This window comes from Neovison vison, chromosome X (assembly GCF_020171115.1).
Source record: "Neovison vison isolate M4711 chromosome X, ASM_NN_V1, whole genome shotgun sequence".
Lineage (NCBI taxonomy): Eukaryota > Metazoa > Chordata > Mammalia > Carnivora > Mustelidae > Neogale > Neogale vison.
Window position 1 is genome coordinate 553,307 of NC_058105.1, and position 23,042 is coordinate 576,348.

At 39.9% G+C, this 23,042-nt stretch overlaps 1 protein-coding gene across 1 annotated transcript; it reads right to left on the reverse strand.

The window, feature by feature from the left end:
• Positions 1 to 453: 453 nt before the first annotated feature.
• LOC122897503 (phosphatidylinositol-binding clathrin assembly protein-like) lies at positions 454 to 22,619 on the reverse strand. Its single transcript, XM_044235753.1, has 11 exons — positions 22,541 to 22,619; positions 20,760 to 20,902; positions 18,798 to 18,873; positions 18,288 to 18,390; positions 18,103 to 18,196; positions 17,890 to 18,001; positions 17,093 to 17,199; positions 16,330 to 16,371; positions 12,126 to 12,205; positions 3,778 to 3,904; positions 454 to 624 (listed from the first exon to the last, which is right to left on the reverse strand). The coding sequence occupies exons 1-11, from the start codon at positions 22,617 to 22,619 to the stop codon at positions 454 to 456; spliced, it is 1,134 nt and encodes a 377-aa protein (XP_044091688.1).
• Between the last annotated feature and the right edge of the window lie 423 nt (positions 22,620 to 23,042).

Below are 23,042 nucleotides of genomic sequence, written 5' to 3' on the forward strand. Positions count from 1 at the left end.
TTATGTCAATGGACAGATAGATCATCCAAACAAAAAATCAACAAGAAAACAGTGGCTTTGAATGACACACTGGAACTGATGGATTTAATAGATACATGGAGAACATTCCATCCTAAAACAGCAGAACACACATTCTTTTCAAGTGCACATGGAACATTCTCCAGAATAGATGACATATTAGACCACAAAACAGGTCTCAACCAAACAGGTCTCTTTAAACAAATTTAAAGATAGAAAGTATATCATGCATCTTTTCTGACCACAGCATTATGAAACTAGAAATCAACCACAGGAAAAAACATGGAAAGCCCACAAATATATGGAAGTTAAATAACATGCTACTGAACAATGAATAGGTCAAAGAAATCAAAGAATAAATAAAAAATTACATGGAAACAAATGAAAATGAAAACACATAGTAGATCTGATCTTGATGAACATCCCAAAGAATGATTACAGGGGCGAGGCCAACACCCAGGTCCCGGGCGACCGTCGGGTGGCGCGCGCAGGACAGGGCCGAGCAGCAGCACTGAGGCTGCAGACGCTGAGCTGCCGCCGGCTGGAGCCACAGGCCCGAGGAGGAGGCCGGACGTGCGGCTTAACCCTGAGCGGGTCACGTGCCTGCTGAAACACAAACACCCACATGCCCCGTAAAATTTAACAAGGCCCAGAGACAAAGTCATAGTCAGGAATGTCCGGGATGCAATCCACAATTATTTGGCACATGAAGAAGACCGTGAAAATCTCAACTTGCACGAGAAAAGACAATCAGCGGACACCCATCACAAGACGGTGCAGATGCTGGAATTACCTGACAAAGTTAAAGCGGTCATTACAAAAATGCTCTGTACGTCACCGCGAACGCTCTTGAAACAAAAGTTAAAAGAGAAAACGTCAGCAAAGAAATAGAAGATACAGGAAAGACATTTGTCTTGGAAGCTTAAAGCTAAAAAATGCAATAACTGAAATAAAAATACCCAATTGAAGGACCCAATATCACAATGCAGATGACAGAGGAAAGATTCACTGAACTTGAAGACAGACCAATAGAATTATTTATCTGGAGAACAGAAAAAAAGATTTAAAAGAAACAAAAAGAGCCTCAAGAACCAGCAGGACAACAGTCTAAAGATCTAATATTTGTGTTATTAGAGTCACAGAAGGAAAAGAGAATGACTATAGTGCTGAAAAAACATTTGAATCATTAAGGGCAGAGAGCTTCCCAAGTTTGGCAAAGGATATATAAACGCAGATTCAAGAAGCTATACAAACCTGAGCAGAATAAACTCTCCAAATCCATGCCATCATATTCAAACTTCTGAAAATGAAAGAAATTATCTTGAAAGCAGCCACGGGAAAACTGCAATATCTATAGGGGAACAAATGATTCATATGACTGGATTTTTCACCAGAAAATTTTTTCTAACCCATGAGCGAGAATAAAGTGGCCCATTTTTCAAATGCTGAAAGAAAAGAACTATTACTCCAGAATTTTGTATCCAGTAAAAATTGCTTTAGGATTAAAGATGAAATGAAGCCATTCTCAAATGAAGGAAAGATAAGAGAATTCATAGCCAGACTTGCCAGAATCGCTAATGAATACTCTTTATTAGAAGGGAAATGATACTAGAAGGAGTTTTGGAATATCAGAAATGAAGGAGGAGCAACAGAAATGGTAAATATCTCAGGAGATGTAATAGGGCAAAAAATATTAAGAATGTCTGATGGGCCTTTTCAATGTAACATATGTATAGACAACTATAACATAAAAAGAGGAAGGTAAGGGGACCTATATGGTGCTAATGGTTTTACACTCCAATTGAAATGGTAAAATTTTTATTCTAAATGGACTGTGTAAAGTATGTATTTTGTACCTGCTAGAGCAAACACTAAAAAACCATACAGAGAGATAGAGTCCAAATTACAACATAGAACTTAAAATGAAATACTATTCCAAAATCTAGTCAAAGGACCCAAAAGAAGGCAAGAAAGAAGAAACAGAGGAACAACAATGACAATGAATAGAGGGAGCAAAAAAAATAACAAAATGGTAGCCCTTAATATAAACACATCAGGACCCAGATGACATTTGTGGAACCTTCCACCCAACAGCTGCTGTTCATGGAATGTTCACCAAGATAGACCTTACTCTGGGTTATAAATCAAAATGTAACAAATTTAAAAGAATTTAAAGTATACAACATACTTTCTTTGACCATAAAAGAATTTAGAAATCAATTATAAGCTCAAATCAAGCAGAAGGAGGGAAATAACAAAGATAAAAGCAGAAATCAATACAATTAAAAACAAAACCGATAGAGAAAATTCAAGAAAGCCAAAAGTTGGTTCTTTGATAATGATCAACAAGATTGATAACTCTGTAGCAAGACTACCAAAACCAGAAGACACAAATCACCAATATCAAGAATGAAAGAATGGAAATGACCAGATTTTATAGCCATTTAAAGGCAAATAATAGGACGCCTGGGTGGCTCAGTGGGTTAAGCCACTGCCTTTGGCTCAGGTCATGATCTCAGGGTCCTGGGATCGAGTCCCACATCGGGCTCTCTGCTCAGCGGGGAGCCTGCTTCCTCCACTCTCTCTCTGCCTGTCTCTCTGCATATTTGTGATCTCTCTCTGTCAAATAAATTTTAAAAATCTTTAAAAAAAATAAAAAAATAAAGGCAAATAATAAGAGAATAATATTATTAGCTTTTTAAAAAAGATTTTATTTATTTATTTGACAGGCAGAGATCACAAGTAGGCAGAGAGGCAGGCAGAGAGAGAGAGGAGGAAGCAGGCTCCCTGATGAGCAGAGAGCCCGATGCGGGACTCGATCCCAGGACCCTGAGACTGTGACCTGAACCAAAGGCAGAGGCTTTAACCCACTGAGCCACCCAGCTACCCCTATTATTAGCTTTTTAAACATGAATTTGACTCCAACTGTTAGGTTGTTTCTACCCTTTTTCCTATTAATTCCAAACCCAAAATTTCTTTGCTGTAACCTCTCTGGGTTCTTAGTCACCTCTGTCCACCATGAAGCCACACAGACACAACTTTCCTCAGTACCTTTTGAAATTACTTATTCCTGTTTCCCAAATCCTCTCAAAATTCTCATTCCTAGAACGTACCTCAGCTGCATATTAGGAAAACAAAGTTACTGTATATTCAATAGTTAATATGCAGTTTGTTATATCATTGGGCCAGTGAAGTTGTGATGTGCTGCCAAAGCAAGGATTGGACCAATGAAGTTTTGAAGCAAAATCATATAAAAATAGCACAGGTCCACATCCTTAAAACCTTAGGGGCCAAATGTATTTTGGAATTCAAAATGTTTTGTATTTTGGAAAAATAATTCAGAAATTACACAAAGATGAAGTGGCGGGGGGGTGGGAGGTTGGGGTACCAGGTGGTGGGTATTATAGAGGGCACGGCTTGCATGGAGCACTGGGTGTGGTGAAAAAATAATGAATAATTTTTTTCTGAAAATAAATAAATTGAAAAAAAAACAAAAAAAAAGAAATTACACAAAAAATATATTAGGAGCACCCCGGGGGGGGGAGTGGAATAGCACCCTGATAATTTAAAAACAAAACAAAACAAAACCTTGTTCTCTAGAGCTTTCTGAATTTTAAAATTGCAGATAATTTATTGGGGACCCATATTTCAACTTTCAATCCATTAGCAGCTCCTGTCAGTTCTCTCTCTCAAGTCTCTTTCTTTTGGTCTCCTGCCACCGTTCTAGCATTCTAGGTAATAATACATAATAAATGTTACCATGTGGGGAACAGGAGGAATAGAAATATGTCTCCAGAGGGTTGATGTGCAGGTGTAGGTATTCAACTGCCATTTCATTCCACCAGCAATTTCCGTCTCTGAGGGCTGGGGCCACTCCACGTCCAATCTACGAGGGGATTTATAAATCAGCCCATTTGGGAGCAAATCTACCATTAAACGTAAAGTCAGGGTACAGCCCTGGAGACAATGATCATGTTTCTCAACAGGTAGGAGATAATAGGAAGGAATCACAAAGCAATGCCAAAAAAGGCCAATTGGCTGTTTTGGTATATGAAATTAAGTTGTCATTACAGAACTAAAAGTTTCTACAGGGTTTTACTAGATAATGCCAAACTTAAAGCTTGAGAGTTGATACAAAGAATGAATAAATAAAGTGATTGAGTGGATACATTTTATTCTAAACTATCTTAATAATGTATCTGGAGAAAAAACTGCTATTATGTTCTGAGCCCCACGCGGCTATCCGCCAGCTGTGTAACCTTGATTGAGTAACTTCTTTCCTTATTTGTAAAATGGGGATAAACCATGCTTTACCTATCTGCCTTATAGAATTAAAGTTATTAGGAGAATAAATAAAGCTAGATAGAAAGTATATCATAAAAATTTGAGAATAAATAGAAAAGGAAGAAACTCTTATGGTTCTTGTGTGTAAAAAGCTCCTATTTATTCCATATTTGTCATTTGACTTAGATAAATTTAAGTTTTATCTACGTGATACACAGTTTTAAAAGTCTTAATGCTAAAAGATCCAAAACAAAAACATCAGTCCACACTTCCCCTTCCCAAGTGTAGCCACTCTTTTCTTTATGGTATTTAATTCCATAATTCTATAAAAAATGACTATACTACTGCATCTTAATTTATAAGCTTTAGACATTATTTTCTTTGGAAGATTTATCACTCATACCATATCGTACTTCTCCTCCTACCTTTTCACATCTGCATCTTTAAAATCTAGTGTGTGTGTGTGTGTGTGTGTGTGTGTGTGTGTAATATGTACACCTTATGTATGTGTATATAAAACCACCATGGAGGTTAATAGCCCTGACTCTAGAGCAAGACTGCCTAGGTTCAAATCCCACTTCAGCCCCTTAATAACTGAATAAGGTTGAGCAAGTTCCAGAATCTCTGTTTCTCAGTTCTCACATGTGAAATGCAGATTCATTGCATTCATTCAACAAATATCCATTAAATATCTGCTAGGTGCCAGGTACGATTCTTGGTGCTTAAAATATATAAAACAGATGAAAGTATCTGCCTTCACGGAGCTTGTGATCTAATGGGAATAATAACCATCTCAGGTTGGAGGATTTTTTCCTGGAGACATCTCTCTGGAATTCTCTATCCTTCAGCTCCGATCTCTAGGCCAGTTGCTGTATCAGGAATTCTCTCTACCTTGCGCTTCTGTAGGGTTAGGGTTAGGGTTAGAGGGTTAGAAGCGCAAGGTAGAGCTTCTTTTCCCTGAATCCCATGTACTTCTCTCTCTTACTTTACTTCTCTCTTTCCTTAGAGCATACACTGTAGGAGCTTCCTGAGCAAAGGTGCATGGTAGGTAATGTTTTTAGATTTTTTTGAATCTGCTTACTCAGAGGAACTTCTTTTATTGGCCTTTACAGAGAAATCAGTTTTGCATTTATTTGTTTTTGTCTGCAATTTTATCGATTTGAGCTTTTATCTTTATAAATTTTATTAATTTATTTTTTATGATTTTATATAGATTTCTTAAGATAAAAACTAAATTCTTACTACTTTCTCTTTTCTAACAGTGATGAAACTTTCCTCTGAGTTGAGCTTTCAATAGTTATCAAACTATGGATTTCCTCTTTGGCGAAAGGATTATATTTTTAAACTTATAAATAGTTAAGATTTTCATGCTCAACTTTTTATTAACAAGTTCCAATTTCATTAGATTATGACAATTTAATTTCATTAGATTATGACAGTAGCCTGTAAAATTCTTTAGTTTTTTTGTCAAGTTTTTCTTTGTGATTGCTTTGAAGAAAATAAGCAGTGCACACTTGGGTTTATTATTTATTATACATTATTCAAATCTGAAATCACCCATTATAATTGGATTTTTCTCAAGTTCTCCATGTATTTCTAATAATTTTTACCTTATATATTTAAATTTGTGTATATACAAAATAGCACCTCCATAATCAGTGTCTTTTATCTTTGTATGATATCCTTCCTTATTCTGTTTAGCGAATTTAAACTTACATTCCACAGTGTTTGTTGTTAATATTATCACTTCTGCCTTCCTTTGTTTTCCATTGGCCTGCTTTTTGGAGGTTTTTTTGGCTGAAAATGTAGGGATTCACACACTGAAGTAACATTGATTATCTTAAGATGCTGAGGAGCTCCAACTGGTGGTTTTATTGTCTTTGTTTAATAAAATAAAAAACAAGTATTATTCATTTAATACACTCTATATAATAAAGGAAGAAAAGAACCGAAAGTACAAAAACTTTGAGAAATGCCAATATTTAAGACATGCTTAGAAAAAGAAGATCCTTCAGATGAACCATGAAGGGATTGTCAGAGAGGTAAGAGGAGAACCATGCAGTACATAATACATTACACTTTAACCAAGAACTTAATCTACAAAAATTGGGATACTATATAAAGAGTAAATTCTCTAATTTAATATTTGAAGGGAAAAAAACCACATAAGAGTTTTATAACAAATGATTCCTGTGTCGAATTTTAAAGTAATTATTTTCTAGTTATTCTCACGAGTCTCTTCCTCCTCTACCATGTATATATGATTAAAATAAGAAAAACTTACCTGTTGACTGGGCTTTCTCCAAGGTTAAGATCTGTTTAATAAAAAAAGCAAATTTTACATTATTTTTGTATACTTTTTCTTAAAATGCATATATATATATATATTATCTAAAATATTAATTTAAAAATAGATGTTTACTTCCTACAAGGTTAGCAAGTGAGCCATCCAGATTTTTTGCTATGATTTTTCCATGTTGCTGTCTGGCTTCAACAGATTTGTGGGCTTGTGAAGGTAATGTTGGTTATAATATATCAGATAGGGAAGATAATCTGAAAATAAAAGACAAAATTAGATGAAAAACTAAACCAAATTTATACCAATCATGATATATATATATGTACCTCCCATTACAAACTAACAGCACATCAAGTTCTTAGGTTAATGAGTACAAAGTCACATAAAGTTATTCATTAAATACGTTTTAATTGAGCACTTGTTAGACACAATACTAGATACTAAAGATACAGCAGTGAAGAAAAAAACATAAAAATCTCTGCCTTCATGTAGCTTACGTTCCAATAGGGCCACAAAATAACCAAGATAAATGAAGTATATGTTAGTTTGTGATCGTGATTGTGATAAGTACTGAGGGAAAAATATCCGAGGAAGAGGTATGATATGTTGGTGGCTCACCGAGAAGAGGACTTTTAAATAAAGACCTAACATATATGGAAGTGAGCCATGAAGATCCTCCAGCGAGGAGGCCAATGTGTCGGGAGTCAGAGTAACGAAAGGAGTCAAAAAGGCAATTGAGGGCCTTGTAAAGAATTGTAAGGACTTTGCATTTTACTCTGAGTCCACCATCTTAGGCAGCTTCCCTGAAATGTGGAAGCCACTGGAGGGAATTGGACAGAGGAGAGACATGATCTGCCTGGCTTGTATTTTAATCAGATCGCTCTGTTATGTGAAGAATGGACTGTAGAAGGCAAGGGAAGAAGCTAAGAGACAATGGTAACTTGAAATAGGGTTAGCCCTGAAGATAGTGAGAAGTGGTCAATGTTTAGATATGTTTTGAAGGTGAAATCAACAGGTTTGGGGAGGAATATCAGAAGCTTAGTTTTTCACGTAGTGAGTTGTAGAACCAGACTAGATCATTCAAGTAAAACCACTGGATAGACACTTGGCTATATAATTCTGGAGTCCAGGAGAAATATCCGTAACTGGAGAGAATAATTTGGGAGTCCTTATCATGTAAGCAGTACTTACAGCCTTGAGTCTGGATGAGGCCATCTAGGCAGTGAATAAGTATATATAAAGAAGAGAAATGAGAAAAAACAGCAAAAAAAAAAAAAGTCTAAAAAAGAGCCAAGAATCACATAAGAGGAAAACCAGTAGGCGAACTGAAGAAACTGTATGAAGGAAGTGGGAATGGTGAACTAGGGGGTCTAATAAGATGAAAACCAAGTAATCAGCATCAGAACTTACAACATGGAGGTGATTGGTGACTTTGACAAGGGTCAGTTAGTGGTGTGGAGGGTAAAAATAGCGCTTAATGTAGCTTATGAGGAAACAAGGGAAATGTTAAGAGACCTTTCTTAGTAACTCTATGAACAAGCAGGCAAAATAATAAAGACACAAAGGATTTGAACAACACAATAAGAGGATACAGTTTTCCAGTGCACATAGAACTTCTATAAAAAAAAAAAAAGACTATATGATGGGCCATGAATCAAGTATCAACAAATTCCAAAGGACTAAATTTATAGAGAAGGTTCTTTGACATACTGCAAGTAAGCCAGAATTCAGTAGCAGGAAAGATCTTTAGAAAATCCTCATATCTCCAACAGACAAATGAAAAGATGCTCAACATCACTCATCATCAGGGAAATACAAATCAAGACCACGATGAGATGCTACCTCACATCTGTCAGAATGGCTAAAATCAACAACACAAGAAACAACAGATGTTGGCAAAGATGTGGAGAAAAAGGAACCCTCTTGCACTGTTGGTGGGAATTCAAGGAGGTGCAGCCACTCTGGAAAACTTAAAAATAGGACTAGCCTGTGGTCCAGTAATCTCAATACTGGGTATTTACCCCCCAAATACAAAAACACTAATGCAAACATATATGTGCATCCCTACATTTATAGCAGCATTATTGACCATAGCCAAGTCATGGAAATGGTCCAAGTGTCCAATGATAGATGAATGGATGAACAAGATGTGGTATATATACATAGTGAAATATTACTCAGCCACCAAAAAGAATAAAGTCTTACCACTTGCTATGACATGGAAGGAGCTTCAAGCAAAATAAGTCAGTCAAAGAAAGACAAATACCATATGATTTCACTTATATGTGGAATTCAAGAAACAAAACAAACGATCATGGGCAAGGGCTGAGGAGAGGGAGACAAAATAGACTTTTTTTTAAAAAAGATTTTATTTATTTGACAGAGAGAGAGAGAGATCCCAGTAGGCAGAGAGGCAGGCAGAGAGAGAGGGGGAAGCAGGCTTCCTGCTGAGCAGAGGGCCCGATGCGGGGCTCGATCCCAGGACCCTGGGATCATGACCTGAGCCGAAGGCAGAGGCTTTAACCCACTGAGCCACCCAGGCGCCCCCAAAATGCACTCTTAACTATGGAGAATACACTGATGGTCACCAGAGGGGAGGGGGATGAGGGCATGGGGGAAACTGGGGATGGGGATGAAGGAGGGCACTTGTCCTGATGAGCACTGAGTCGCGTGGAATCGATGTATTGTACACTTGGAACTAATATAACACTGTTTGTTCATTATACTGGAATTAAAATAAAAAATAAAAAGATCCCCATTCCCCATATACATGAAAAATTTAAAATGTAGTTCTAAGTAACACATGGATCAAGCCCTGTTCTCAGCACTCTACAAGTAAGGATTCATTTATTCTGACAGCAACCTGACGAGGAGCAGGAAGCTGAGGCACAGAGAGGTTAAATGATTAAAGAAAAAAGTCACACCATCCATGAATGGTAGAGTTTGAACCAAGTACTCTGGTTTCATGGAGGTACTTTTAAATCAGTGATTTAAGAAAGAAAAACTGGTTTCAGGGGGTCACGGGATTGTCAACAGAATTGGTTCAAGCAATGAAAGTGAGCAGCCCATAGGGTTATATTATTATGGTTATATTATTAAGGGTTATATTATTATGTTAATAACAGCATAGTAGTACCGCCCCCCCCTCCCCGTCCTCTGATACTTGGCGTGGAATTCACGTTCACATGAGGCTGAATCCACCACTTGTCAAATACTGTATTTACTCTTCTGGTCATATCTGTTGTAAGTACTAATGATTCCCAGACCACAGGAACTCAGAAAAGTAGTCATTCTTTTGGAAACAAAGAAAATGTGCCACTTTTGCTTTAATATGGGCTTATTCAAAGGACTTAACGTTCCTCAAAGTTTTGGTCAAACTCACCCATTGAAAATGCAGAAGGTGTGTCCATTGAGCATACATGTACAAAAGAAAAATAAAAACATTTAAAACAGATACAGTTTAAGTCTTCAAGTTAGATTCAAAACAAACTTTAATTCAAGCACTTGTAAACCCGATGGTAATATAACATTATTATGTGGATTTGTGACTAAAGGATCAGTTGACATCACTGAAACACAAACACCCGTTAACAAACATATGAGCTGTCAGGAAATGTGTAACAAGCTGATCTCCAAGAAAAACTAAAGGCCTGCCTTACAGTATTTTTCCATTTCTGTGGTGTAAATACTTTCGTCATGGGAAATTATAAGTTATCAATGTGGCATCCACTAGCTTGCAAAATTCCTGAAAATTCAGCACACTATGAAGTATGAGGCAAACTAACCTTAAGAGGTTACAAAGGACTTCCATGTTAAGCATAACAAAGTATCACACTGTATGTGTTCGTGTGTTTCTTTGTTAAATTTCCTTTAATTAGTAATTATTTGCAAGTGTGAAATTAAAAGTTACAACATTAAAAAGTTAAAATTGAAATTAAATTTAAAAAATTGAAATAATTAAAAAGTTACAGTGAGGACTCTCCCTTTCCATGAACCACCAAGTTCTTCCTGGGGGCACGGCATTTTATTCATTTTTTTATATCTTTCCAGAAGTACTCTAAGAAATCATACAAACATATATATTCTTTTTTCTGTTTTTAAAAACAAAGTTGGGAGCATAGTACCCTTTGTTTCACACCTTGCTTATTTTCCATTTAACAATATCTTGGAGATCATTCCATTTCACTACCTAAAAACAAGGATAGTCATTCTGCTCTCCAACATTGTAACAAATATCCCTGTTCATACATCATTTCACAACCCTGAACATATACATTAGATCAATTCCTATAAATGAAATCACTAGGTCAAAGACTGCTTCAGGAAGAGGCAGCAGACACAGTAGGTGGTTAAGCAGCGGAAGAATTAAAGACTAATCCTGCTTTCAGTGATTACAGATATAATCATATAATCGAGTTATGTTACCTGCAAACCAAGCTCTGCTTGCTGAAGCATTCACAACTGGATTATTTGGAATAGAGGGAATCAGTGCATGCTGGAGACTTAAAAGATTACAAGAAAAATGAGATATGCTGGAGAATAAGTAGACTCACATATATCCTACCCAGCTGAGCCTACATATGTTTAAGTCAAGCATTTATCCATCCATTAATCCGTCCATCCAACTATATACTAACTCTACATCTATCTGTGATAAAGAAACAGTCAACAGACTTGTTGTCTAACAGAACATGATAATATAAGTCCATTATAATCAATATAACCTAAATAATGGAATGAATGAATAAGCCTTATAGAAATTTAGAACAACTGGAAAGTAAAAAGAAGAAGAAGAAGAAAGAATGAAAGAAAATTGAAACCAACCATAATTTTTCCACTCAGAAATAGTTCACATGAAACTTTTGAAGTGATACACCTCAAAATTTGTATTATTTAATTTCTGTGTATATATGGGTGTATGTACATATATCTGTGTAACACACAGACCTTGAATGTTACTGTGCACAGTTTTGTGGATAAATATTAAATAATCGTCTACAGCAATTATTCCCACTAGAGGAGCCTCTAAGAGAAGAAATCAAATTCTTCAAAAGAAGGTTTATTCCAGGGGCGCCTGGGTGGCTCAGTGGGTTAAGCCGCTGCCTTCGGCTCAGGTCATGATCTCAGGGTCCTGGGATCGAGCCCCGCATCGGGCTCTCTGCTCAGCAGGGAGCCTGCTTCCCCCTCTCTCTCTGCCTGCCTCTCTGCCTACTTGTGATTTCTCTCTGTCAAATAAATAAAAAAAATAAAATCTTAAAAAAAAAAAAAGAAGGTTTATTCCAGTCCCAACTTTTGACTTCGAGAATCACTCAGCATAATAAAAGATGTTCCCTTGGAAAGCATATTACCCCTGTGGAGAGAATGGGATCCCAGAAAAGACTGAAAACCTCTCTTCCATACTATCATTGAAAATGTGTTCCAGCATGTTCAAAGCCCATTATTTACTTAGTCACTTTCAGATTGTTAAAATCAGGGAAATTATTGAGAAACAAATTAATCTAAATTAAGACATTTATTAACTTACCTGTAAGGAGGCAAACTGTCATTTTTCTCTTCCAAAGAAGCTAAATGTTGTTTTAGTGCTTCAAGTAAACTGTGGGGTGCCTGAAGATAAAGTTATTGTGAAAGACATATTTTCTGATAGTTCTTAGCATATCCATACACTCTTACATCATAAAAAGGTTCTGAACGAAAATGAAGACACTTATATAGCAAAGGCATTAAAGGTACATACAGTTGACCTTCAGACAATGTGGGGGTTAGGGGCACACATCCTTCTGCAGTGGCAAATCCATGTGCAACTTTTGACTCCCCCGTAACTTAGCCATTAATAGCCTAGTCTTGACTGGGAAGTTTTACCAATAATACAAAGTATCTATTAACACTGATTTTCTATGTTATATGTATTATGTGCTGTGTTCTCACAACAATACCTAACTTTTTCTTCATTTTTTCAGTATTTGTAGGCTACACAGTTCATCGGTGAGTTTTTTCAAACTGTTGCAAATCTCCAAAACATTTTCCAATATATTTCTTGAAAAATCTCCACATATAAATGGCCTGCATAGTTCAAACCCATGTTTTTCAAGGGTCAGCTGCAAATGGCACAGATAAATTCATTATGAAAAGCAGCATCTTGGTATCAAATCAGATTTTCAAACTATGCTTTCCCGTACTTTTTTGTTAATGGCCAAAGGACTGCTAAAAGATCTATTGCTTTTGGACTTGAACTCATTCATTTTTTTAAAATTTTTTAAAGATTTTTATTTATTTATTTGAGAGAGAGAGATCACAAGCAGGCAGAGAGGCAGGCTGGGGCGGCCGGGAAGGAGGCTCCCCGCTGAGCAGAGAGCCCGACACGGGGCTCGATCCCAGGGCCCTGAGATCATGACCTGAGCCAAAAGCTGAAGCTTTAACCCACTGAGCCACCCAGGTGTCCCTCATTTATTATTTTTTACTCCTTCATGAATCACCAGGTTTTCTTTCTTCCTCTCTTTGTTTCCATGAGCAAATATAGTGTAGCCCGCGGCTTCATGACCTGGGAAGTTCCATTCTACAGGTCTGGGGGAGGAGAAATATCAAATAATCACGTGAATAAATGCAAAAATCAAAGTTCTGAAAAGTACTATGAAAGAGGGGTACATGATATTCAGATAGTGTTAAGCTAGGCCATCTGATCATGTCAGCGATGTCAGGGAAGCAAGTCCTTCCAAATAAAGCAACAAGTGAGCTGCCATCTGAAGGATATCCGGAACCTAAGTAAGAATGAGAATTGCAGGCAGAACAACATGTGCAAAGGCAAGGGCATCTGGCACAGACCAAGAGTAAAGTTGCCCTTGGTTGCTAGAGCATAGAGCAGGGGGAAACGTGCAGGACATGAAGCTGGATAGTAGGTAAGGATTCAACAATGCAGAACCTTCCATTAGAGGCTATGTGGATGACTGTAGACTTTCTTTTAAGAATATTGGGTGGGGGCGCCTGGGTGGCTCAGTGGGTTGATCCTCTGCCTTCAGCTCAGGTCATGATCTCAGGGTCCTGGGATCAAGCCCCGCATCGGGCTCTCTGCTCAGCAGGGAGCCTGCTTCCCTTCCTCTCTCTCTGCTGCCTCTCTGCCTACTTGTGATCTCTCTCTGTCAAGTAAATAAGTAAAATCTTCAAACACACACACACGGCCCAGCAGAAATCTGCTCAGAGGGATTTTCGTACTGGACTAAATATGGGGACCAGGGGAAGACCTGCCCAGAAATGCCTGTTAAGAATGTGGGCACCCTGGGTAGGGAAGACCGGGAAGAAGGGACACCCCAAAATGATCAGTTTCATTATGTCCAACACACAGTTGTCAAAGGGATAGAATATTTGTTTCATTCACTCAGTCATTGAACAAAACTATAACCACATGACTAGCAAAAAATAACTAAAATAACAAGTTAGCAGTAAATTCGAACAATGTTTGCTAGGAAGAATGTTTTTTATCTGCGTTGTTTTCGGACATTCCGCGGCAGCTGCGAGTCTGTGACAAAGCAGGACACCGCGGGGGACTCCCGAGAACTTAGGACGAGCCGAGGCTTCGGAGAGGCCGAAAGCGCAGAAACGCCGCGGCCGAGGGCGGAGACGCATCCAGGCAGACGTGCCGGCTGCGCCGCTGTCGCCAGACAGTGTCCCTCGCTCTGCTTGTCCGACTCCTCCTCCGGGAAGCCGGACTTGCACTTCTCTGCTCACGCTCCAGGCCCCCCCCCCCCGGGAAGACCCGCCCAGAAACTCCTCCGCCCGCCCACGGGACGCCCACTTGCCCCCGTGACCATCCTGTCCGCGCCTCCTGCCGCCTCTTCCCCGGGGGCCTGCTGCGTCCACGGTGTTCTGGATCCAGTGTCCTCTCTCTCTTCCGATGACGACCGCCTGGGCGAGGTACTGTCTGAGTACTTCACCTTCCCCCGGTCCCAAGCAAGGCAGGCCTGCCACGCTGAGGTCCGGGTGGGGCTTTTAAGCCCTAACTTATGCGATGGGGGGCGATGACCTTGGAAATCCCGAGTCTCTGGGCTATGCTGTGACTTCACTGTAGTTCCAGGCCTAGAGGCCAAGAGTGGGCGGGGGAAAGTCCCGATGGGACATGTACCTTGTGGGGTTCAGAGCTCTGCATCTTAAACGGCCTCCACTTGCCCTCCAGGCAAAATAGTAAATAAAAACACATCACCTGGGGCGCTCAGTGGGTTAAAGCCTCTGCCTTCCGCTCAGATCATGGTCTCAGGGTTCTGGGATCGAGCCCCACATCGGGCTCTCTACCCGGCAGGGATCCTGCTTCCCCCTCTCTCTACCTGCCTCCCTGTCTACCTATGACCTCTCTCTATCAAATAAATAAAATCTTTAAAAAAAATAAATCTTTGAAAAAAAAAATACAAAACAAAACACATCACCTTCCAGGAGGATGGCAGAATTGCATCCTTACATGGAAATGTGATGCAATTCACCATTATGGCCCCCAAACCAGTCAGGCCTTGGAGAATGAGAAACTACAGTATAATCAGTCAGGTAGGAATCCAACTGTAGCCACATGCCAGGCACAAGAGTTCCTCTGGACCTCACATACGTGCGTGAAGTTTCAGCTTCCAAGTGTAAATCATAAGGAGCTGTGGGCATGGAATGCACAGCAGTACACATTAACAATATGACCCACGCTGTGTTAACTCTCTCAACATTCTGTCATATGCTGGTCAAAAGAAGTCTAGACCATCTGGTCATCCCTCAGAGAATCACACTGATCCTCCTATCCATGATGTCACGCTAACTGGATCCGATGAGCAGAAAGTGGTTAGAAAACCTATGTATGTTCCAGAAGGTAGGAGATAAACCTACAAAGATTCACGGACTTTCTACTTGAGTAACATGTTTAGGGTTCCAGGGGCCAGGAGTTTACCGGGAAATTCCATCCAAAAGAGAAGGTAACGTAGTACACATCTTGCACCTCCCAGCGTCAAAAAGGAGACACAACAGCGGGTTTGAGTTCCCAAGACAGCAGGTTCCCACACCAGGGCAAGAAGGCTTCGACGCATATCCCAGATGACCTAGCAGCCTACCACATTAGTTTGGGGCCCCGAGCAGGAAAGGGCTCCCTGGAGGGGGCCCAGGCCAGGCCAGCAGCCCTACTATTCAAGCCCTGTGGTACATGGGGGACAGAGCACAAGCCAGTCCAAAAGGCACAAGCAGGCTCCGTGAGTAGCTCTCCAGACCTTCACCTCAGCCACACGTGGACCTCATACCCCACCCATTGCCAGGGAGAGATTCCTGATGAGCGGCTGCTAGGGAAGGAAGAAGTCCGAGCTCATTTGATTCTCGTAAGACTGCTATGAGAAAGACAACAGAATTATACACATTTTACAGTTGCAAAAGTGAGCCACGGAAAATGGAAATGAGTTGCCTAAGATTCCAAATATTCTGCTGTTTCCACTAATCAGTTCTGTCCACTTAAAGAGCGTGGGCTAGTTGTTAGACTATGAGTCACCATTTAACACTCAGCAGGGAACGGCCTCTTTTACAGAACCAACAGCTCAAAGACCTGTTCAGAAAACACGTGTCTGTGTATATACGTGTGTGTGTGTGTCAGGAGGGAATGAAAATACATATGTTAATTTATGGCAAAGGATGGAGTCTCAGATGACAATTAATATAATAAACATATATACCTAATGACAAAAAAAAAAAGTCATTTAAACACGTAGGAAAGATACACTGACCTGTGTAAGATATGGAATGTCGTTCCGGTCGATTCCAACTTGCTGAATTCACAAGCGAGCGGGGAGTACACATTACAACAGGGAGTGGCAACAAAGAAAAGTAACTGTAAGACCAACGTGCACACAAAAGAGAAAGTACTCCCGGAGCGTGAATGCCTTGCTGGGCTAGTACCTAGCTGGTCAGGAAAAACATGTCAAGCAAAGGTATGCCTTGTACACTTAAACCCAAACTTATAGTCATCCTAAGGATAACCCTGTAGAAGAGAACACTTGTCAGATATTGCATCTTTGCGGTTCTGGAAAGAGCCAAGTTGTATTTTGGATGTTCATACTGTTGTTCTCCTTTGAGTAATGTATCATGTTTTGGTTTTGTTGTGTTCTGTTGTGTTTGCTTTGGTTTTCAAAAGTTCAGTGTATTATTTATCCTGCTTGGGTTCTTCTGAGTGTCAGGGGAAATGTGCGGGTCACCTCATGTGTTCCCTTCTTCAGCTGATAACAGACCTGTGCTACGTATTGTCCACTGTCTGGAAAGATATGTGTCATATGAGGCCCAGTTTCTGGCAACAGTTATCTTCACAACTACAAACACAAATCCTTGAACTACTTAATTTTAGTGTATAGTCTTACTGTTTACAAAATAGTTCAAAATACTAACAATTTCTGTGTGTTTGTGCAGTGGGGGGAGGGGTGGTCTAGTTACACCAGCTCCTAAACTAATACAGAAAACAACAGAAAATCCTTGGATAGAAATCGATTTCCGTACCTCTGCAACTTTCAGGAACTGTGCCAGTTTGGCTGTTCTTTCAAGGAACTTGATGTAAATATCCAAACTTTCCTTGCATTGGTTTTTCCTCATATCAAAATATTTGTCTAAAAATTAGAAAAAATCACCATGAAGGAGCCAGTATCTCAGCGATTTTCCAGTTTCACTCCATTTTCATAATTTTAATTTCAGCTGAATCTGTATATGATTTTAACTTGTTCAAAACAATTATAGATTTAAGCCAGTTATTTTCTGTCTTAGCAAGCAACAAGACTGCTCAATCCATATAATCAGCAGATTTTTATGAAGTACCACATGCCAAACACTGATGCTGGGAAGATACCCAGAATTTAATCTCTACAACTTCCAGTCTGTAATCTTATTGACTAACATCAAGATCTGAAGATTTTGAGGGAAGGGGCTGTGTATCCTTCTCTTTCATAACTCTACAAGCGTACTAGGATACTCCTTCAGCGTAAGAAATACCTCAAATTCTCATCAATGAAGCTTGGAGAACACTCCCAATGAAATGAATCATTCATGAGGGCTAAATGAGGACAGAAATTTCCCAGAAATATCAATTAGCATTTATACAAAAAAATACACAGCTCAGTGGCTAATTAGTCAAGGAATTTTAATCCAAAAAAGAAATATAATGTCTCATTTTAAAATATATATGATCTTAAAAGGATCCTCTATTTTGAATCTATCACGAAAGTAGTCTACATTAGTCTACACGTAGAGATAAAAGGTTTTGACCAGTCTGTTTTTTAAGCAATGTTCATTCTTTAGCCTACCTAGCAGATTAAGGATCCCCTCATTATAGGCTGCAAAGAGGCGAAGAGAATCCTTAAAGAGAAGCATGAAAGCAGCATGTATTATACCATTGGTTAGCTCATCAGGATTTGCCTGGAAATTAAATAGAAGAGTTTAAAACAATTCCTTCTCCCACTTACTGCCAAACAGTGTCCTTGGCCTGTATGTTTAAAAAGGATACATAAAGCTCTTACATTAAAATTAAGAAGAGCATCAAACTGCGTTTGAATGACTGGAAGAGTGTTTAGCAGCTGCTTTGTATCCATAGTTCTCATCGTACCATCCGTCCTATAAAAGAGATGACATCAGCATCTTTAAATAAAGCTGGGTTTTCTGTCAACTCCATATTTTCGCCTACAAGCCAGTGGTATTTACTGACCCTCTCTTGGTTTTGGTGATGTCAGATGCAATCAGTCTGTATGCAAGAGACTTCTCATTCAAGTACCTGCTGTATCGTCTGATGAAGGTTGACATGGTGTAGCCTAAACATGAATGGCACGTCATTATTTCCAGTTTTACCAACATGAACCATTTACAGTATACGTAAATGCCAAGAGCTACCATTTCACTTCCCCCCATAGACCTCAACAAACCTTCCAAGCACAAAAGCTAAAGATTCTAGCTCAAGATTATTGCTTAGTTCCTCAAGGCCTCGAAACCACCTTGTGAGGTAGTGGTGACATTCGTGAATACAGGAAATAACTGAACTTTATCAGTTTCTTCCCACTGCCACAGAAACTATCCTAAGTTCTTACCACTTTCCTGAAACTCCCCATCCCGCTGTCACCATCCCTCCCCAGCCCTCCCATGTTTTAACCAGGCATGGTTTTCAAAACAGAGCTTTTCCCTCCTTGCCACAGGTAGTATTTCCATTGAAGAATCATCTTACCTTCTATGACACTTTTATCCAGGAAGTTGTGTAAAGTAAACAAAGAGTTTCTAGATGCAAGATGTTGGATAAAACGCTGTCAAATGTGCCAAATTACAAAGTTAGCTTCTGTCCATAAATAGAGCTCTTTAATGAGTTTATCATTGTGAATGCATAGTTGACATAATTCTATCATATAGCTTCTATTTCCAGAGCATTGATTAATAATTAATAATATAAATCTTTACAGTGTATTTTATTTATAGTTTCAGATATATTTGTCCCAGTATTTTTAAATTTACATAAATATTATATCTAAATGTCATTCTGCAACTTACTTCCTCTATTAGCATTCTTTTTGAGATCTAGCCTTATCGGTATACATTATATAATACTTCATTATACATATGCACCTCATTTTAGTGATCTGCTCTGTACTGATGGAAATTTATGTGATTTCTCCTTTTTAGTTATTATAAATATGCTATGAGAAGTGGATTTGCTGGGTCACTGGGCTTGGCATTTTCAATTTTTCTAAACATGTCTCAATGTTCTCCTCTCCCCAGTCATAAATTCCATACCATCCACAGGGTATGTGAGTTCTCATTTCCTCAAGACCTTCCAACTCTGCATATTGTCATGCATTTTAAATTTTGTTTATCTGAGCACCATGTCAGATGGTTTTCAGCCATTCTGGTTTCCTTTTCTGTGAATTCTCTGTTCATTTGTCTTGTGCACTATTCCACTATACTGCTTTTTTCATACTGATCACGAATCCTGAATATTCATCTTTTTTCTTTAATATTTCTGTTCGAAATATCTTATTCCAACTTTATGGTGTCTTTCCTACTCAAATGTCATAAGCACGTTCTCCTACGTTTTCTTCGATTTTAAAACGTAGCTTTTTGCACTTACAGGTGTTTCATTTGTGTGGAATTTATTTTTGTATGTTGGAATAAGATGAAGATGTCATTCTGTTTTTTCCAAAAGATGTTATTTCTCTCAAAAGGCTTTATTTTATTGTATCGTATTTAAAATCTAGTTAGTTAACATCCAGTGCAACACTAGCTTCTGGAGTAGAATTCAGTGATCCAATACAACATACAACACCCATACTCACATACAACATACTCACATACAACACCCAGAGCTCACCAGCAGTGCCCTTAGTTCCCATCCCCCATCTAGCCCATCCCCCCACCCACCTCCGTCCATCAACCCTCAGTTAACCCTAACGTTAAGAGCCTCTTATGGGGGCACCTGGGTGGCTCAGTGGGTTAAGCCTCTGCCTTCGGCTCAGGTCATGATCTCAGGGTCCTGGGATGGAGCCCCGCATCTCTGCTCAGCGGGGAGCCTGCTTCCTCCTCTCTCTCTGCCTCCCTCTCTGCCTGCTTGTGATCTCTCTGTCTATCTATCAAATAAATAAATAAAATCTTAAAAAAAAAGAGTCTCTTACGGTTTGTCCCCCCAACCTTTTTCTAAATCCTAATTTTTTAATGCAAAGCTTACTGAGACAAAATGTTAGAGTATAATAAATAATTTGATGTTCAAGAACATTTCAGTTCTGTAAAATACAGAGTGTATGTGGGGACAGGTGGACAAGTATTGACGTAATCCACTCAGGCACCTGGTTTCTCCTGGTAAAGTAAAGCAATACACCTTTGAGGGTTTTCTCTCTCTGGCCAAAAGGGTCTAAGGAAGAGAGAGATGTCCACTCTATCACCCACTTTCTTATCTAGTGGCTGAAACAGTGTACCTCCAATACTGATTGCCAAGATACACCCCTCAGTAAAAATGCAAAAGTCAGCCTTTTCGTAGCTACTGCTGTTCTCTTCCCCCACTTGCCACAAAGTAACAGATAATAAACCTTGACATACCAAGAATATTTTGCAGTCTAACCCTAACCCTAACCCTAACCCTAACTGACAGTTCTCCATACCAAAAGGAAGGAAATGATTGCCAGTCGAATATCTGCATTCTCACCTCATTTCCGTGCACCATAAGGTGATGTACAGTAACCAGGGCTTTGAACACTACCACCCAGCTGCTGTTCCCGGTTTTTTCAGAAAGAACATCAGCCAAATGATCCACGCTCATGTTTGTTCCATTTATGTACTGAATGAGGTCTGAATGAGAGACAGTGGCGAGTATTAAAACACAAATGAGAAATAATTTTTCCAAACCAAAATTGGTAACTTTAACTTAAATACAGAGCAATCAAATGTCAGAAATGACGAAGGGAATAGTCCAAAACATTTTCTTCGTTACAGGTGTTACAATTTGTACTGATGTATGTGACCCGATAGTTAATGGCCCACTATGCTATTGTCCTGTATACTTGGTGGGGGCAGGGCCTGTGTCCATTTTGGACACCAGGTCTCCCTGCGACCCAGCACAATGAGTTACGGTAAAGAGTTGTTAAATGAATGTAACAAGAAGGGAACGTGCACAACGTCATACAGGTAGTTAAGTGGCAGGGCTGGTATTTGAAATCAGACTCTTTTGACCAAGATGTGGACCATTATGTCATCCTGCCTCCCTCAAGAAAAGTGTCATTACATGAAGGTCCAGTCAGGCATTTTCCGTGTAGTGTCACCCCATGTCTGACCCTTTGCTTGCATCCTTTAACCTTTTGTTGCTTCTTCTTTTAAAAAAAGTTTTTAAGTAAACTGCCCCCAACGTGGGGCTCAAACTCACCATCCCAAGATCAAGAGTCACATGCTCTACTGACTGAGCCAGCCAGGTGCCCCAATTGCTAACTTTCATAATTGCATTTTTTCCATTGTTGTAGACTTCATCCCCAGCACTTCTTAATCAGCATGTTCACTAGCAAATAGGCTGACCTTAACCTAGATCCATTCACTTAAGTGTATACATACTACATGCCAGTGGCTCTGCCATGAGTAAGATTATGAAGAATGAGCTTCTGTCATGTTTTTTCTCTAAGTCAGCTTCCTTCCTCTGTCTGGTTAGTTTCCTTTGCAAGTTTGTTGTTTCCACTTTTCCACTATTTCAGCCTTTGGACTGAACTGTTGGTATATCAAGTGTCCCCTTTGGTTCCATACATCGTTCATGTAGCTAACTGTTGTTCAAGACCAAAAGGTCTCGGGAAGCCAATTTTGGTACCTACTGAATCAGTGGAAAGCTTTTAAGCAAAATATCAAAATAAGGAGGTGATCATAAGAGTGACTTGGCTATGAAGTTTTCAAAAGCAGTGGGATTTATGTATACAGGCAAAATCACCGATTGTTTAGAGTCAGTGCTTGATGTGAACTCAAACAGCAGGTGGCAGGGCTAGCCTGAGAGTCTGTTCTGTCTTTGAGCCACAGATAACTTCAAGAATCAAAATTCTGTCCCCTGGAAACATTCACAGGGGTGCAAAAATGTTGTCGGACATTCTAAAGCCTATTCGTTGACCTTAGGTTAGGACTGCTTCTGAGATGATCAGCTCTATAGACTTTTCCTTCCTTTACTTTGCAAGACTTGCTGAATGTAATGATTCGCAAGGGGTCTGGGCTTTGAAATTAGACTCTTTTCAGAAGGCTGGGTTGTTATTCCACCATTTCGTGGGTCCTAAATTCTCTGAATAGCTTGTAAATAGTTCCGAGGCTGGACTTAAAAAGACCAGTGGTTCTCTTCCAGGCTCCCTCCCAAGATGACTAGGGGTGAGAATTCAATCTCCTGTCAATGCTGCTGCAGGAAAAAGAGGGTTGGGGGAGGGGTGCGGGGTACTGGCACGAGAGACGCCCAGGCCTCCTACTCACCCGCCAGGTGTTTCGCCTTGGGCTCCATAGGCTCATCGGTGGTCGCCCCGAGGGCAGCCTTGGACGCAGACGACCCCATGGGTGCGTCGCGGACTGCCAGCCACGAGGGTGATGGCCCTGGAGTCTGGTCCCTCCTCTTCCGGACCGGCGGACTGAGCCAGGGTGGCACCTCAGGCAACAGGTGGAGCCCCCGAGGTGACGGAAGAAAGGCCTGGCCCTGCAGCCTGACGCAGAGCCGCAGCATTGTGAGGTGGAGTTTGAAGCTGCGAGGCCCCAGGGTGTTGGCCAGAGCACGGGGCGAGACGGCCGTGGGCCACCAAGCGGGTCCGAAGACAGGATTGAGCGTGGGCCACGGCACCTCCAGAGGAGCGAGGCGGATCCTTCGCGGAGCAGATGCTCAATAACAAACTAGAAAAACCCATCGACCGAATATTATGACGAAGGGGGACATGTTGAAGACTCCAGGCGAAAGCTCTGCTGCTCTTCGGGTTTGGGGAAGCTC